The sequence below is a fragment of the Coloeus monedula genome (assembly GCF_965178545.1).
Source record: "Coloeus monedula genome assembly, chromosome: 6".
In the NCBI taxonomy this organism is placed as follows: domain Eukaryota; kingdom Metazoa; phylum Chordata; class Aves; order Passeriformes; family Corvidae; genus Coloeus; species Coloeus monedula.
The window spans coordinates 27,102,281-27,120,056 of NC_138786.1; the positions used below are offsets into that span (position 1 = coordinate 27,102,281).

Sequence of the window (17,776 nt, forward strand, 5' to 3'; positions counted from 1 at the left end):
CCTCTGAAGGGTTTTGAGCAGTTCAGAGATACTACAAAATGGACAAGAAATGTCAAGCATTAGGCTAAGAAAGAGACATCTGAAGAATTTTGATTTTCTTGCGTGGTTATGACCATCATTTCCAGTGTTGGATGGTAATCTGCTGAGCCTATTAAATAGTGAAATTGCAATTCAGCAATGATGGAGATGAACCACAGCTTCTAATTTTTAGAGGGAAAAGAAGGTATGGGAAAACTATTGGCAGCAAGAGGTTACTACAATAGATGTAGTCTGATCAGGCTGTAAAGTGAATTACAATATGAATACTTTTGTTATTAGACTTCATCTGCTGCATGTGAACAAGGAACCAGACTTTCTCCAGAGTACCTTCATCTACCAAATAGTTACAGATCTCTTATCTTGCAGATTTGAGATTGTGGAAGGAACAGACATAGCAGTTTTGATGTTAACTCTGGTTTTGATTCTCAGCAGTGTAGTTGAGAAGTTTAAGATTCTTTTTGAGATTCACTAATGAAATGTTGAAGCTGTACCTGAGCCCCACAATTGCTCTTGACCTGTGAAGTTAATAACAGGGTAATTGAGGCTGTCTACATCTTAGAGGCAGAATTGCAGGAAGATGCTTCAGAAAGAAGGAAATCCAACGTAAGTGTGTTAAAAGGAAAGCTCCTGCTGGAGCATTGCAAATGCAATGGGATGCTTCTTTTATCTGAGCTAATTTGAATCCCTGATTATATTCTTGAAAATTGACGGCACTGTTGCCATGTTTCATATTTCAGATTAATCAGCTGCAGCTGATGGAGAGGAGAGAGTTCTTAAAGTTCTTCATTTGCTACTGTTTGCTTACAGCAACTGAAATTTAGCAAGGCTCTGGAGATGATAGAAATTTTAAAAAGTGATAGTTCACCTGTTGTGTATGGGGATGTCTTTACTGACATAATACTTAACTGTTACTGTTCGTACTCTGTTCATACTGTCTGCCGTCGTTAGACGTTGCACTTCTTGGACTCATCCCTCTTGGGTTTTGTCTCAGTGTTTTTTATTGCATGATTCTGAACTGAAATAATAGATATCGTGCATGCGTGATGTTCTTATTTTTGTTTGAGTGTAAAACAAAGATAGGCTTGTTTTTGCAGGTGACAGGAGTGTGAAGAAAAATAAACTCTACTCTTTCCATTTTACTTGAGTAGAGAAAAGAAATGGTTGGCATCTTGACATTTATCAGTTGACATGTTTTTATACAAAATGCCAGATTGACTTGCTTCTCGTTTTCCCTATGTAGATATGAAAATTACATCTCACTAGACTGTCTTTGATAACAGTATCTGTTTAAACCACCATGCCTGAGATTTTGTTTCATGTCAATTGTTTTCAGGCTGCTAGTAATCTGGTCACTGTGTTTCCACTTGTGAACATAAACATGTACAGCTAGCACAAGGTTTGTACTGTACATGCAAACACTACTTTGTTTCTTGAGCCTTGTCAAGGCATACATTTTCAGTTTCAAGATGCATACATTTAATGTATTCATTTCGAACTTGTGGGCAACAGGAGCAACATTTGTAAGTTTCTATAGCTAAAGATCAAAACAGATGTTCTCAGCTCCCAGCTGTGAGCTGAATTTGATAGACAGTGATTTCTTTAATTCAGTGTAACAATATTTTCTGAGAAGGTGCAACATCAATTTTCCTAGCTTTTGCTTTCCTCAGCATTTCTATATCTATATTTGTTTTGCCATTGACAAAGATAGCTTTTGTTACCAAGTAAATCTTTCATTTGACTATTGGGGGTTCTTAGTGAAGGAACATGTTGATGCCATCACAAATACTTGAGTGCCTATAACAACAGAGATTGTTTAGTTTCTTTATAGCCATTTTCCCACCTGTTTCAGGGGAAAAAAAAAAAAAAAAGCTGTTTTATTGTGAAGCGCAAAGACTGGGGAAAACTGTAGTGTGCTGAGCTTTGGAGAATTTGTTAACCCGAGTCCTGAAATTGCTGTCTAAACTAATTTTTATATCATAACAGTCAATCAAACACACACACATTCTTCAGACCTAAAGTGTGGTTTGTTGTCTCTTACTGCTGGTTGAAACTGATAAATGCTTGGTATATGTTCTTGCATGAGTTTAGCTCAGTGCAAAAGGGGATGTATAAGTACTGCTGGCAGGCTTGGTAACTTAGGGATATGAAGTGTCAGTCAGCTGTGTTGGGTTCAGAGAGTAACTCTTGCCTTCAAAGATGTAAATGGTGCTGACTTCTTCAGAAAAACAGACAGAAGGTTTTATTATGAGATTTATTACGACACTGGCACTGTGGTTAATAAATTTCTTTGAAAACTTCAGTAGCAATCAAAAAAACTATGAAAAGTAATTCAATTTTTTTTCTCAAATTCCCATAGTGTAAAATGCTCTTTAATTTATACCTGCTATAAATCCGGTGTAACTGTTATAGCACTAATGCTTTTTTTCAAGTCTCTTAAAATGGTGGGTGAATGCCAGAAAAGCCCGTGGTAACTGAATGGTTTATCTTTTAGTAAGTATCTTAACTTTCTTTTTTCTAACATCTTGCTGCATTGTGATATTTACTGATGCTTGCTTCTTGTAGTGGGACTGAAGTTGAATTCTGTGGACCCAACAATGAGCATCGACTTGAAGTATTTGGGTGTGCAGCTTCCACTTTCCTACTCAAATTACTCTCTGTGGAGCTATCCAGGTACCAACCCCAATTCTCCAGGTGTGTAGAATATGAATTTGCTGTAATCTCAAGTGTCACTTTTTTGTTATCAGTGATGAGAAGAGAAGGGCTATTTAGTTCAACTTGGTATCTAAAGAGATTAAAACTAAAGTGACAAAATAGGAGAACTTCCTTAGATCATTACATGGTTACTGGGCAAGGAGTCCTGAGTAATTGCAGCTGGATTGTGTTTGGGGTTGCCATTTTGGAATGGCTGTGGTCCAGTAATAGTATCTATTTTATACTGACCTCTCAAATTGCTCAGAAAAGGCTTAAGCAATCTGAATTTGTCTGATGTTGCTCACATACCAAACAACAAAAAAAGTTGTCTTTAACAGAGCTGAGTATCAGAATTTTCCAGAAGACCTTGAGATGCCTTGTAGGGGCTACCCTATAACTTCATGATAATTATTTATTACAAGAGTTGTGACTGATTGTTCTTTTTTAAACTTGCTTGGTATCCAAACAAGTGGATTTCTCATTATACTGTGACTATGATTCTCATACTGTTGTTAGGTACTGTTTTTAATAGTGAACTGGATGGACAAAGTCCATCTTGTATACTTATCTGCCTTCTAGTTAACTGCTTCTCCCACTGTAATGTTCTGATTACTTAGGTCTTTCTTAGTCTAGTGCTTTTAAGAGCTGGTAGAGGCAAACGTTGAATTTCAGATTGTTTACACTGCAGGAGAGGAAGATTCAGTTCAGAAGACCTCAGTCAGCTTAGCGTCCAGTGCAATTATTTCTAGCCTAACAATATGTTAAATGGCCACACAGATCCCTGTTAATATTGTAACATTCCATCTTAGTTCCCACAGTTGATGCATAACTTGACAGAGATGTTACTGTTTTCCTTTTGTGGTTATTCACTGTCCATGTCCCTAACTGAAACTCATCTGAATTTGTCAGAACACCGAACGTTAAATCAAGTTTCTGCAGGTGTCATAGAGGTCATTGGCTCAACTGAGGGGAGAGAATCAAATTACTCTTCTTGCTGAGTGAGGCTGTAGTATCAGCTCAAAACCTGCCTGTTCCATTTTAGCCTACTAATTAGTTGATTGGCCCATTAGTCTCTTGGAGCCAACTGCTTTTGCACATTGCTAAGGAGATTAAAACTGAAAATAAAGGAAACACTTTTTGTATGGGATAGCAGATGCTCGGCCATAGAGCAGAACTCTACAGGAAGCTTGGCCTTGTTAAATACTCTGTTAATTAAAAAAAAAGTGAAAATCAAGTTGCTTCAAACCTTTTGATTTTGCTACTGTTCACCTATCCCTGAAAAGGAATAAGCAGAGTTTGCTAAGACACTAATACAATCAAACTGGGTTCATAAACTGAGGCTAGATTTCTTCTTTTCCAGATAGTGGATTTCCTTTTGTTTCCAGGACAGGAAAGACAAACGATTTCACAAAAATCAAAGGCTGGCGAGGGAAGCTTCATGGTGCTTCCAGAAATGAAGGTAAAAAAAGTAAAAAGAGAGAGATCAATGTACATATTTCCAACATGTGGCCATTTTCTTGACCTTCCATAGACCTTGCAATCTGGTATTTGTGTGTCTTAATGAGATTTTTTTTTTTTTATATTGAAACTGTTACGATTAAAAGAGTTTTTTAGTACTGGTTCCATAGTCAGAATGGAGATTAATGAGGGAAGAGAGAAACTTTGAGTAAGATAAAAATACATGTTCTGTGGTACACAGAAGGCTCAAGTGAAGAGCAAAGGTGTAATAGTTTTGGTTTTGTGTTTTAAGTTTATATGGAAGTGTGGTAATTCTAGAATTCTGTTGTTTCAGGGACCCTAAGGAACCTGAGTAATTTTCGTTTATATTGGTGTATCTTAAACTCCAGTTAGAGCACGTATTCCTCACATATTTGATTACTTTGCCATATGTCAAATGGACTGTTGAAAATTTGCCAGTTTTTTACTTTAGATCAAATATTTAAATGGTACCTTCTGCACTTCTATGCAGTGTTGTGTTGGAGTATTCCAGATACGTCATGCTATACCAGATAGGCCAGGTGCTTAGGACAAATAAAGAAAGAACAGAAGCACAGAAGCCCTGTAGTGGTTTTGTGCACGAATGCTGTGTGGGGTCTGGCTGAGCTGGAGTTCATTTTCCCCACAGCAGTGCTCTCAGTGCTGTGCTCTGCACTGGCAGCTGGGAAGGTGTTGGTAACACACCAGTGTTGTGGCTACTGCTGAGCAGTGCTCGCACGCACCAAGACTGCCTCTCAACATTCCCCCCTCAGCAGTAGCCAGTGGGTGGGCATGGCCTTGGGAGGGAACATAGAACAGCTGACCCAAACTGATCAAAGGGATATTCCATGATGTATGTCTGCTCAGCAGTAAAAGCCTAAGAGAATGGAGAAGGAGGGAGGGCCTTTGTTACTTGATGTTTGTATTCTGGAGTAACTGCTTCTTGTTCTGAAGCCGTGCTTCCTGGGAAGTGCCTGAGCATCACCTGCTGATGGGAAGTAGAGAACAAATCTTTTTTTTTCCTTTGCTTCCACACATGGCCTTTGCTTTTACTTTATTAAACTGCTTTTATATTGACCCATGAGGTTTTTTTGCAGCTTACTATCAACCGTCTGTTCTGCTGAGAAGGGGAGTAATAGAGTGGCTTGGCAGGCACCTGGAGTCCAGCCAAGGCCAACCCACCACAAATACATGTGCAAGATCTCCGCAAAAACAGTTGTGCAGGCTGCTGGTTGTGTTTCAGAATGGATTATATTTGGTGTGCCTATGTTATATGCAGTTCTTGTAGAGGAGTGCATTTTTTGGAGATGTATTTACCTATCCTACAGTGTTTAATTATGATAAGATTTAACTTCGGGAGTTAAAGTACTCTTCATTTATTTAGGTGGCAGTTCAGAAGGTTCTTTGAAGAATCGCTCAGCATTCTGTAGTGACAAGCTGGATGAGTACCTGGAAAATGAAGGGAAATTGATGGAAACAAGTATGGGATTCTCTTCTAACACTCCCACTTCTCCTGTGGTGTATCAGCTTCCCACTAAGAGCACTAGCTATGTTCGAACGCTCGACAGTGTTTTAAAGAAGCAGTCCACTGTAATTCCATCAACATCTTACACATTCAAGCCTGTTCCTCCATCATCTACCTCTAGGAAGACTAAGACTCAAACCAGACAGACATCTACAATCAGTAGAATAAAATCTTACAAGCCTATTCTGCCTTCACCTTTTCCTGCAAAGCAGAAACAGAACTCATCAGGGGAAAAGGCTGCTAAGTCTGCTAGCAGTTCGAGTAACCAAGCAGATGGCTGTGCTCTGCCAACTGTGGATGAAAACACGTTTCCAAAGCAGATCAGTTTGCGTCAAGCACCACAGCATCAACAAGCACTTCGTCCACCAGGTTTGTCTAAATCTCAAGTGAAGTTAATGGACTTGGAAGACTGTGCTCTCTGGGATGGGAAACCACGGACCTATATTACAGAAGAGCGAGCAGACATCTCTCTGGCAACCCTGCTTACAGCTCAGGTAGATCTGTAATGGTTCTTTCTTTTCTGTACTGTTGCTTTTTTTAATCTGCCCACTTATGGATGTTGCATAGAGATGCAGAAAATAAGACCGAAGCTGCTAAGGATCATGATAAGGCATGAGATTCCCTTGTGGTGTAGTCTTTGCAGTGAAACTTGAGGAGTGCTGACTTAGCAGTATGTGAAAAAACTACTTGAGATAATAGTGTGTTGATACAAGTCATTAATAATTTGAATTGTTTAAAATTTTCACCATTAAAAATTTGGGTTAATACAATTGTTATTCAGTAACTACATTTCCTTGCTATTTTCCTTTTTATGTTTTCTGTTGAGCTAACTGCAAGAAAATCCTGGTCATGTAATCTGCTTGTCATATGATAACTTCTTTTGCTTTTTTCACATCCTGCTTATTACCAGGATGGTTTTGCTGTCTCCAGTTGCCTCTCAAAAGACTTCAAATGCAAACTCTGTTCTGTTGGGTTTTTTTGGTTTTCTTTTTGTATAGAGGACAAGTTTTCATATGTAGACAGTGTAACTGGAGGGGTTTTCTAAATGAACTTTGAATAGCAATTTTGCATATGCTTGATTTAATTTTACTAAAATATTTCTCTTACTAAAATTTGAAGTCTGTGCTTCTTTAAAACTTCTTTTAGGCATCTCTTAAAAGCAAACCTATCCACAAAATAATAAGACGACGAGCACCTCCTTGCAACAATGATTTCTGCCGACTGGGTTGCATATGTGCCAGTCTGGCACTGGAGAAACGTCAGCCTACCCACTGCCGCAGGCCAGACTGTATGTTTGGGTGTACCTGCCTCAAGAGAAAGGTCATGCTGGTGAAGGGAGGATCAAAACATAAGAAAATGATGAAAAAGGCTGTGCGTGGAAAGCTGGTGCTGTTCGGAACAAAAGGACAACAGCAAGAGGATGAAGATGTGGAGGAAGAGGGTGATGGGGAAGAAGAGGAGATGAAGCAGAAAGACAGGAAGAAGAGGAAAAGGGTGGAATACAGTGAGTATTGGTGGAGATTACAGCAAACAACCAGTCTTGGTGGGCATTTTTTATTAGGATGTAGTAGTGATGCCATTTCTAAATCCAGCTGACTTACAGGAAATAACACCTTTCCTTTTTTTTTTTTTTAAATTCTTACTTACGTGATCAGCATTTTGGGCACTATGTAGTTATTTATTGAACCAAATAGCTGGAGTTTCGTTTTGGTAGTTTAAACTCTTGTTCAACTCTCCAAATGTCTTTAAAGACTATGGATATGAGATAACTACTTCTGTCATTGTTGGTAATGTTCCCTGTTACAGTGCTCTTACCTTTCCCTGTTAACGAATTACGTATCTAGAGCTGTGTTTTCAGTTGCTGTATGTCGCTGTATAGTTCATGGATTTCATTGAAATTACAGTTATTTATGGTAATTTCAGATCTGGCCTAAGATATGCTCAGAAAACCAAATTGGTAGAAATTGTGTCTGAATTTACATTTTCAGTTTCTTCCTAACCATACTTTTAGGAATAGCTAAAACAAAGTATTCTCTGGTGTTCTACTGGAATAAATTATTTCTTCCATACAGCTGCAGTATACAGGTCTGGGATTTTTTGGGGTGTTACCCAGTTTTTCAGTATGCACCATCAGTGAAGGTCACTAATTTTCAGTGATTTTGTGTATCTTCTATCACAGTAAAAATGAGAAACGAGGACTAGTGTAGAAACATTTTTATTTTTATTTCTTCTTTCTTGTAGACAAATCCCAGTCACTTTCGACTAGAATTTGAGGCAAGAAAAGCAACCAGCAGAATTTTCTGGCAGTTTGAACTAGCTGCATGGCTAGACCTCAAACGCAAACAAAAAATTCTGTTACTGCTGTGATAGATGGTGTTTCACTTGTAAGTAATTTTTGGTTTTTTCTCTTTTTTTCAGCTATCTGTGACTCAGAGCCAGAACCACCTGTTAGGAATTGTCCATTGTGGGTGAAAGTAGAAGGTGAAGTAGATCCAGAGCCAATTTATGTCCCAACACCATCTGTTATTGAACCAGTTAAATCTATGGTACTGCCCAACCCAGAGGTCTTGCTTTCTAGTAAGAACAAATCTTCCAGTGGAACAAAACCAGGCAGAATGTACACTCCTAGACCAAATCCAGTGGTAAGAGAAAAAAAGAGATGCATGTTTTTCTTTGTACTGAAAATTAAAACAAATACTACCAAAAGCTTCTGTGCTAGGCAGTTCTAGAGAAGTCTGAGGTGAAAGCCTGGGACTGACTGCCCATAGGTCTGTTGATAAGCTAGGATGAATTGATTGTATACAAATCTTTAACTATGTCCTTCTTCTGTTGAGAATTTACTGTAGCAATATGGAGATGGTGGAAAGTGATTATGGTTCACTAATAGCCTCATTTAAAAATACAGTATTATATGCTATTTTTGTTGAGATTATTATTAGTACTGTAATATTTATAAAAGTAATTAGCTACATAATGTAGCCTATCTAAGTATGAATTACATGCAAAAAATGTTTGGATACAGACATAGTGTTCAGTGTAGTTCTGTAATTTTTTTTTTTTGTCCTTGAGGTTTCACTGCCAGCGTTCTAAGAATCTGGCTTTGTGTCTCCTCTCACCTTAGCATCAGTAAAAAGCAACAACAGCAGTAGAGGAAAAACAGCCGTAGAGTTGAGTGTAGTTATATCTGAAGAACAAACATACCAGAGTAGTTATTTAATGTATAGCAGATAATGTTAAACAATGCATGACACTTAGGATTTGTTTCTTCACTTAGAAGAAGTTTTTTTAATTTTTGGAGGCTGGTGGTGGCAGACTGGACTATGTGATGATACTGAGAGGGCAGATCTAGCTTTACATGCTGGACTTTTCTCTGACTCTTAATATTGAAGCAATTATGTTGAAGTGTTGTTAGAAAGCAAAGCTGTTCCGTGAATCCAATGTGCATCTCGAACAGAGAGGAGAAGTTTTTGTCTATTTTTTTTTTCTTTTAGATTCGAGAGGAGGACAAGGATCCTGTCTACATGTACTTTGAAAGTTTGATGACTTGTGCAAGGGTGCGAGCCTATGCACACAGGAGAGAGGAGAAAAAGCAGCAAAAAGACAAAAGTGATTCACAGAGTTGTAGTGTAAAGGTAAGAAGTTATACTGTAACTAGTGTGTATTATAGAGCAGGCAGAAATATTGAAAATGTTTAAGTAATTTTTTCCCCAGAAACTCCTACATGACATGAGGGCTTGACTTGCATTTGATGGTGGTAGGGCTGTGGAAGCTGGAGCCTAAATAGCTTTGCAGTGCTGGTAAACTTACGCTGTTACTGTGCTACACATTGTCTCATCTGGGGAAATGCCTGGCTGCCACAAGTACATTATTATGTAAGGTTTAAATGTTCACTGTTAATAGAGCCCTTCTAAGATGAAACCTGTAACATTGTCAAACACAACATATATTTATGATTTGGGGTGAACTAGTTCATTTTGTGCTGTAATTTTTAGTGTGGAAGTGAGATGTATAGGGTGAATATTTCCTTGCATTTCTTTCCTCCAGCAGGAGCATGAACCAGAGCTTCAGCCTCCTGTGAAGGCAACCTGTGAAGTAGACAAAGACACTAATAAATCCAAAGGTAAGAGCTGAGTCGTGAGTATAATTCGACCTCTTGGTAGTTACACATTTTTGTGGTATTTCTTAAAGTAGCTACTGATGAAACAGAAGTCTGTTTGCTGGGGGAGTTACTACAGTTGTTAATAAAAATCTTACGATATGCATACAGTTCTCTTAGCAGCTGGGGGGGAGGGAGGCACATGGAGGTACAGCAGACTAAATATCCAGTACTTGCTGCTGCTCTAAATGTAAAATGACCTGTGCTGCAGCAGCTTGTTTAGCAATAAGAGATAAAACTGCACGACACTTGTCTTCAAGAGAGTTGATTAGGTACTTAGGAAGAAATGGAGATGAATGGTTTTGCTTTGTCTGGGTATTTTTTTCTCCCTCTTCTTTTGTTTACTATTACTTTGTAGTTACTGAAAAATTAAAAAGTAGTACTGGGAGGATGGGATCCTCATATTCTTCACATAGAATTGTGTGGGACAAGGAAGTGCCTGGGCTTTATTTGGAATTATTTGATAACTGAATTTGTTCAGTTCAAGTTGAAAGATTGAAGTTTTGCTATGTTACAGATACTGGGTTTGAGTTTCTAGTTCATGAAGAAGTAGGCTAGACATCCGTGTTCTCTTTCAGTCTGAAGCGGCCCAAATCATGTTACAAGCCTTAAAATGAGACATTTACTAGAGGCATTGTCATCCGCTAATGAACTGTATCTGCCTTTTTGAGCTTAATTTTTTACTGTTTAATGAATACAACAGCACACTCTACATTTAAGGATAGGAATGGAAAAATAATACAGTTAGTTGAAAATGCCAATGCATTGGTAGGTGAAATTAAAATGGCCAGGACACAGGGCTCAACATCCTTACAGTTTTGCAAAAAGGGACATTGTATCTCTAATGACATCAAAGGTCATGCTTCTGTTCACACATCTTGTGCAAAAGACAGTTCTGCTAGCTGTGTGTCCTCTCATGCCATTATAGGACACGGGTGCTTTTCTGACTCCAAGAGAAAAGTGCCATCTCTTGAATAACCAGTGATGCTTTCTACTGTGTTGGTGTGTTTGGAGAACTTCCACCTATGTATTGAAACAACCCAGCTTTGTTTAGCTTGTGATGCAATGGGATACAACCTGACGTGGTATGGCTGCAGGGATTGAACCGTGAGAAATAATTACATTAGTTTTGCAGTGAGTTTTGGCTTGCTTGTGAAGCTCTACAAGGGGAGGTGATGCTTTGAACAGTTCTTTTACTTGCTGTTGGCCTACAGCTGAGCTGAGACAAGGGTGGAGGTGTGGGCAGAATGAAATTGTTTGACTATCCAGGTGATTAAATGCCATAGTATTGCAGAAACCTATTTCAATTCTTTCTCAGAGAAAAGCTGGTGGTCTTCCCGTAGTGAGGGGGACTCTTTCTCCACCTCCTATGTTCATCACACCACTCGAGGTGAACCAACCAAACTTATCGAGATTATCTCTGACTGCAACTTGGAGGAAGATCACAATAAGATCTTGACCATCTTATCACATCATATCAACAGTAACGCGCCACAGTGCCTCAAAGTGGGTAGCTTCATTATTGAATTGGCTTCGGAATACAAGGCCCAGGATGAGAACCATCCTTCTGTCTGCTCCTCCAAAGTGAAAATTTCAGTGCCGTCCTACCAGCACAAGGACGAGAAGCCTGAGATCCCTGTCTTGGAGATTCCTGATAGCGCAGTGGCGTCATGCAGTAACTCAGAAAATGTAAAGGTCATGCGGGCAGAGCCAGTGGACAAACTGCGGGAGAAGCTGCATTGGGGCAGAGGCTTGCCTTTTTATGCAGGGGTTTCTCCTGCGGGAAAGCTGGTTGTCAACAAATGCAAAGCTAATACGAGCCCCTCGGGCTTGATTCAGGTGGGTCCCTCTGCCTTTACTGTGGAGATTAGATGCATCTTCATCCAGTACTATCCCAGAACTCCTTGAAGGGGAGAACACTCTTTAATTTGTCTGCATAGTCTTGTGCCTGTCTGGACAGGAGTTCTTAGAATCTGGTGGCATTCCTCTCCATAAGCTTGTCCCTTTCAAGATTTACTCAATAACAAGAAATCGGATTGGAATCCTGAAATCTGATGGTTTAACTTGTCTTTTTGGTAATTTGGGTCTTGTTGACCCAAGTGTGGAATCTCTCTCAGGATCTTTTTAAGTCTTTCTAGAACCCCCTGAAGGTGCATTTGACACATAATGCTTCTAAGTGAATGACTGTATGAGTCCACAAAAAGAATATTTTCTGTCGAAGTATACACTGGGACAAAACTTTAAAACGAAAATGTAAACATTAAATTGCTTTTTGCTACAGCTTACTGTTAATCTTCACTAACATCCTGAATCCTCTTTGTAGAATATATGTTTTTCATCAAGAGACTTCATAATCCTAAATTCAAAGGCTCTTTTCCCTGCAGTTTTGTGTTGCTGGCTTGGTGGTAAGAATTAGTAGTAGGAACCTCAGGGTTAGGGTGAAGATCTTTTTCCATCATAGCTATTTGTGATTATAGTAAAACCACTTTCAGGAAAACCGAAAATGAGAGTAAAATATATTTTCATGACACTTTTCAGATGTTACACTCTCAGAAAGAGAAACTAGTGGAGAGAAAAAAATTAGGAGATTTCTTACCTTCAGTAAAAGTTGATCCATAAAAGCTACTGTTTATTTTAGTAGTGTGTTAAATGCATTTGGATTTTAGAAGGTATTAATAAACAATTTGAAAGCAGAATGCAGCACTACCAAAACTTTCCATTGTCCACTAGGCATAAAGCCTGACATGCAGAAAGATGTTCTGGTTTTTTTTCCTGTGCAGTCCATTACCACTACAACTTGAAATTTGAAGTTAGTGAGCTCATCATACCTTAATTACAGTATCAAAAAACAGTGTGGATAAGGAAAAAGTTAGTACAGCTTTTACAAGCTCTTTAGAGTTTTGTCTCAATGTATATGTCATCAGTATTCTTTCTTTTGTGATGCTAGGTCTTAATTAGGTTTGAGAATTTTATCCAAAGTTGTCCTTCAGTTAGGGAACCTATTTTTATTCAGGACTACTACAGCATAAGTAAGGGATAGGAAAAACAGATGCTAGCTTCACTCTTAGCTAATTTTAGTGATTTCACATGTTCCTTGGACTCTCTGGTTTTATGTCAGAGTCTGAGCAGCATTTAAAATCTGTATTACAAAGATAAAACAAGAGTTGTTTGAAGTTCTCCTGGGCAATAAGGAACTTAGGAATTCCCATTCTGAATTGCAATGGTTTTTTGAAAAGGACATTTAAGAGTCCCATGGAATGAAACACTTCTCCAGAAGTGGTGAATTAGCATTCTTTTCACAAAGTTTCCCTTTTCCCCTTTTTTCAGGTTAATGATAAAAGGTATCCTCAGGCCAAACTGCTTTTGGGACAGATGGGGGCATTACATCCTGCCAGTCGGCTAGCAGCTTATATCACAGGCAGGCTGCAGCCCACAGTACTTGATATCGCAGCCCTCAGTACTGTGATCTCCAAGGTAGCACCCAGTGCTAAAACACCTGCTTCTGGGACACCATCAGTCCAGGGGCGCACAACATCAGCTCCTAAAACTACATCTTCCACCAGCACTACTTCAACCCCCACAGAGACGACTCTGAAAACCCATGTCCCAGCACAGAGACAGATAGGTAGGTTGGAACTTATTACTGTGTTTTAAATTGCGTGAAGCTGGAGTACAGAGTGAGTGTACAGCATTAATGTTGATTTCTGTGCAACGGTGCATGCTGCCTTTGGCTGCATTGCCTGCCTAAGATGCCTCTGCAATAAATAACCTCTTTAAAACAGAAAGTTTTATATTGACTTCAGAGTAAGATTACAGATGTTGACTATTAGTTGTTTTATTAATGCTGCTAGAGCATATTTTCAAGAGGCGAGAGTGGATGGAGACTCGCCAGATATTAACCGGGATTTTTGTTTGGAGTTCCGTTACTATCATTTTTAATTGCTTTTCATCAAACACAGATTAACTTCAAATGAGTATCACTAATACATGGTTCTTCGCTGTTAGATTTTCTGCTGATGTTGCACTCATAATTCTTGTGACCACCAAAGATGTGTGAAGCAGCAGTGAAAGACAAGATGGTCCAAATCTGGATTAGCGAATCAACAGGTGTGCAGCCAATAACCACGCCAGCCTCTAATCTCATTGGATTTCACAAGCTAAACAGGGTTGGATTTAGCACTTTGAGTTCAAAAAACAAAAAAAACCAAACAAAAGATTGGAAGATGCATGAGTTACTTGTTTATCTGAGTTGGTACTGAAATGGTTACCCCAGCATGGAAGGAGAGGAAGTTGCCTTTTAACTATTACATTTTGCATGAGTTTAAAAAAAGAAGTCTAGTACCCATCCATATAATCCCACACATAATTTAAAGACCTGAAGAAGCTTTGCGAGGGAAAAGGATGTTACCTGTGTCCTGGAAAAACTTTAATTTCTGATTGATTATTTTGTTTCTTTCTGCCTAAATTTTCATTGCTACCTAAATGGGTGTGTTGTTTTTCTTGTCATATAATAAAACTTGCTGTTTTGTGTGTTTATGCAATTTGAAAGAGCTGGCTGTGTTTCATTGATGGGTGAAGTCATTGCTGCATAGTGATTTAAGTAAAAAGTATCAGTTCTGGCACAGTCTGGGGTAGACATGCTGTATGCATAAATAACTGCAGTGTTTAAATTGGGCTTGCTCCATAATCTCAGTGCTGTTGTACTCATCTGTAGGCATCTGGAGTGATGTAAATGCAGTAAATTCTGGTCCCTTGGAGAGCAAGGGATGAGGTAAAGGATCTTCCTAACGGTGATTAATTTCTATCAGTTAAATTTGTTCCATCCAGTGTGCAGTCTGAATGTTGCTGCAGTTAGAAGGGGAAACTCTGTATCTCCCCCATCCCTTTCCCCTGTGGCTGTGTAAGACGAATACAGTAGAAGGGGATGAAAACCAAGAAGCAATAAACAGGGGAAGATGACACAAGCTGTTACACAAAGAATTTGAGGTTTAGAGAATAATTGGAACTCATTGTTTCATTTAGGTGTTTGTTGTCCTGCACTGTTAGTTAGGATTGTCCATAGTTTCACAATGAAGAACAAGCCTTCAAGACCTGATTCTTTTGTGTGTCTGGGAAGAAATGCAGTAAAGAGCTATAGTAGTGGAATAAGGCAGACATATTTCTAACATGTAAGGCATATCCAGGACTGCCATAAAGGTTGATTTAATTTTAAGGTACATAGAAAAAGGAGGCTCAAATTCATGCTGAAATTACAACTGTAGCACCTCATGAACGGCGAAGAGGAAATCTATTGAAATTTTGACCTGCAAGTTTTTATTTGCAGCTGCCCGACCCTCACCTGGTGGTGTGTTTACCAAGTTTGTGATAAACAAAGCAGGAGCTCTACAGCAGAAGATTCCTGGAGCGAGCACACGCCAGCCTGCCTCAAGGCGACAGTTGCTCAGTATCAAGCCCACACCGATCACGGTCATTGCTCCCGTGGTTCCTTCAGTGCTATCTCCAGCTCAGTGCACAGTCTATCCTGGGGTCACTACGGCCAGCACCATTTCTCCAGTTGCTGTGGAAAGTAGCAGTGTAGCAGCATCTACTGTGTCCACTCCTAACCAGACAAAAGCTGGTGAACTTCCCTGCTCTCCTCCTGCAATTACAGTCACAGCTGCTCCTGCAACACCTGGACTCAGCACCTGTACTACTCCATCCACCACTCTTACTGCTACTGTGAACACAACAAAAACAACAGAGGTGGTTGCAGCAGTAGCAGCTACGTCATTCCCAAAAATTGTAGTAACACCACCAACTGTTACTTGTCCTGTTGTCACAACATCCACTTCGACAGTTGTACTAACAACAGCTGCAACAGCTACACCTGTGGTGACCACACTAACTTCCTCTGCTGTCTCTGTTCCAGTGATACTGTCAGGAGTCAATTCAAGTCCTCCACAGAACCCAAAAAGAGGTAATGCTTAGGTGCTTTGGGTTATTACTCTAAATGCTTCTTTTTATTAATTCTGCCTCTTTCCATAGCTGTAATACAGTCTGCAACTGGTTTCAATTTAAATACGGATTCACTTGCCTCGTCCCCCTTTCCAAAGCAGGATAAGAAATGTTGTCTCTTAAGTTGCTTTTTGTATTCCAACCTGAACTGGTAGAGAAGGGAAAAAATGTAACTATCTGGTCAGTGACTGCTGTGAAGTGAGCTGGAAGCCTCACACCATTCCTTGACCTATAGAAATGTATAGCACAGTTACGACTGCTAGAATTTCATGGTTGGCATGGAGTCCAGGAATTAGGTATGGATTTACTCTTCCTGTGTCGTGGTTGAGAAATGTCAGTGGAACTACATAGAAAAAACCCAAAACTCTTCTGACCTGGTTGGTTCTATGTGTTCTGTGAATAAAGAGTAAAACTTGCCTTCAAATAAACTTAAAAGAGATGCAGTTGTTTGCAAAATATTTGCATTTGTATTTATTAAGAATAATGCCTGATCAGTAGGCAGTCTCTTAAACTGATTTTTATGTAATTTGTTGAAATATTTCAGACGATGCTGTTCCACAAGCTGCAAGTAAGACTCCCCCAAAGATAGCTCCTGGAACAGACAAACGTGTTGGACCTCGATTGCTGCTGATTCCAGTGCACCAGACACCTTCTTCACTGCGACCGCTGAACAACACGCAGCTGGCACAGAGGCAGAGGATGGTCCTTCAGCCTCTCAGGAGCCCTGGGGCTGTGAACCTGTTCAGACATCCCAATGGGCAGATCATTCAGCTTGTTCCCCTGCAGCAGGTTCGAGCTGCGGGTGCCCAGCCCAGTGTGCAGCCAGTGATGCTCCGCAATCCAGGTACAAAGTCCAGTGCTTCCTTCATGACTGACCAGTGTGTTACTCAGAAATGAACAAGGAGACATATCTTTGTGATGCTCCTTTCACCTGCTGAAAGTCATTGAACAGGGTCTAATTTGGTTCTGTGTGAGTAGTTGAAGAACATAGTGTAATTATTCAGATGCAGTGCAAGTTAAATACCATGTGTATAATATTCAGAAAGTGCAGTTAATAGCTAAGTCACCAAAATTCGGGAGTTCTTTGCAGCAAGTAAAAGGGCCTGTGTGTGTGTGTGTGGCAATGAAGCCATGTCCATTGTACTGTCCCAACTTAAGAGACACTTGACCTGGTGATTCAAAAATAATTCTTGTTGGAGATTCTCTTAAAAAGAATTACCTGTTACCCATGTTTTGTTGGATGTGCTGCTCTGTTTTTGTTAGGTTTTCAGGTTGGTTAGTGTGTTTACAGAAGATACTCAGATGAAATTTTACATTACAGTACAAAATTGCCAGGTTTTTTCCTCCTTAAGAGTGTGAGATGAAAAATAAGTGTGATTTTCAGCTGTTTCTGTAGTGCACAGTTGAAGACAGGGTTGGAAGAGTTAGAAATTGCAGGTTGGGTATGCTGTTGTATGTATTTGTAAATTCTAACCCAAATGTACTTTAAATGCATGTTTACTCTGTAGTAGGACATTTTCTTCTGTTCTCTCTGTATCAAAACACATCTCAAAGAGAGGGAGATAGAGTGGGGTGGAAGGGAGAGCGAGAGCAAGCACAGTAGATAAAACTCTGGGGAGGAGAGAAAACAATGCTGAGCTTTCATTGAGGTTTGATCATGAGGTGTAGTAAAGAATCAGTCAACAAGTTTATTTCATTTCTTTCTGTTTTGAGGCCCTTGCTGAACAAGAGAGACTAGTTGCCATTAGTAATATTTTTCCTTCCTGTTTATGGAGTGTTGAAACACTGCAGAAGAGTTCATAAAGGTGAAAAAGATGGTGGTATAATTTTGTAATTTTGACATAGTTTTTCTCTTTGCAAGTCTTTTTCTGAGAGAAAAAAAAAGTTAAAATTAA

General features: G+C 39.4%; 1 protein-coding gene across 6 annotated transcripts in view; it reads left to right on the forward strand.

Moving 5' to 3' along the window:
- Positions 1-17,776, forward strand: part of MGA (MAX dimerization protein MGA) — a 59,229-nt gene that overhangs the window by 19,935 nt on the left and 21,518 nt on the right. For 4 of the 6 annotated variants that reach the window (XM_082284473.1, XM_082284477.1, XM_082284475.1 and 1 more), the window contains 11 exons: positions 2,602-2,730; positions 4,091-4,189; positions 5,591-6,225; positions 6,878-7,235; positions 8,150-8,373; positions 9,223-9,363; positions 9,776-9,851; positions 11,206-11,726; positions 13,215-13,512; positions 15,211-15,843; positions 16,426-16,725. In XM_082284473.1, the coding sequence (XP_082140599.1) occupies positions 2,602-2,730; positions 4,091-4,189; positions 5,591-6,225; positions 6,878-7,235; positions 8,150-8,373; positions 9,223-9,363; positions 9,776-9,851; positions 11,206-11,726; positions 13,215-13,512; positions 15,211-15,843; positions 16,426-16,725 (3,414 nt within the window). The remainder of the gene's footprint in view (positions 1-2,601; positions 2,731-4,090; positions 4,190-5,590; positions 6,226-6,877; positions 7,236-8,149; positions 8,374-9,222; positions 9,364-9,775; positions 9,852-11,205; positions 11,727-13,214; positions 13,513-15,210; positions 15,844-16,425; positions 16,726-17,776) is intronic. The other 2 variants (XM_082284476.1, XM_082284478.1) reach the window with 2 other exon arrangements.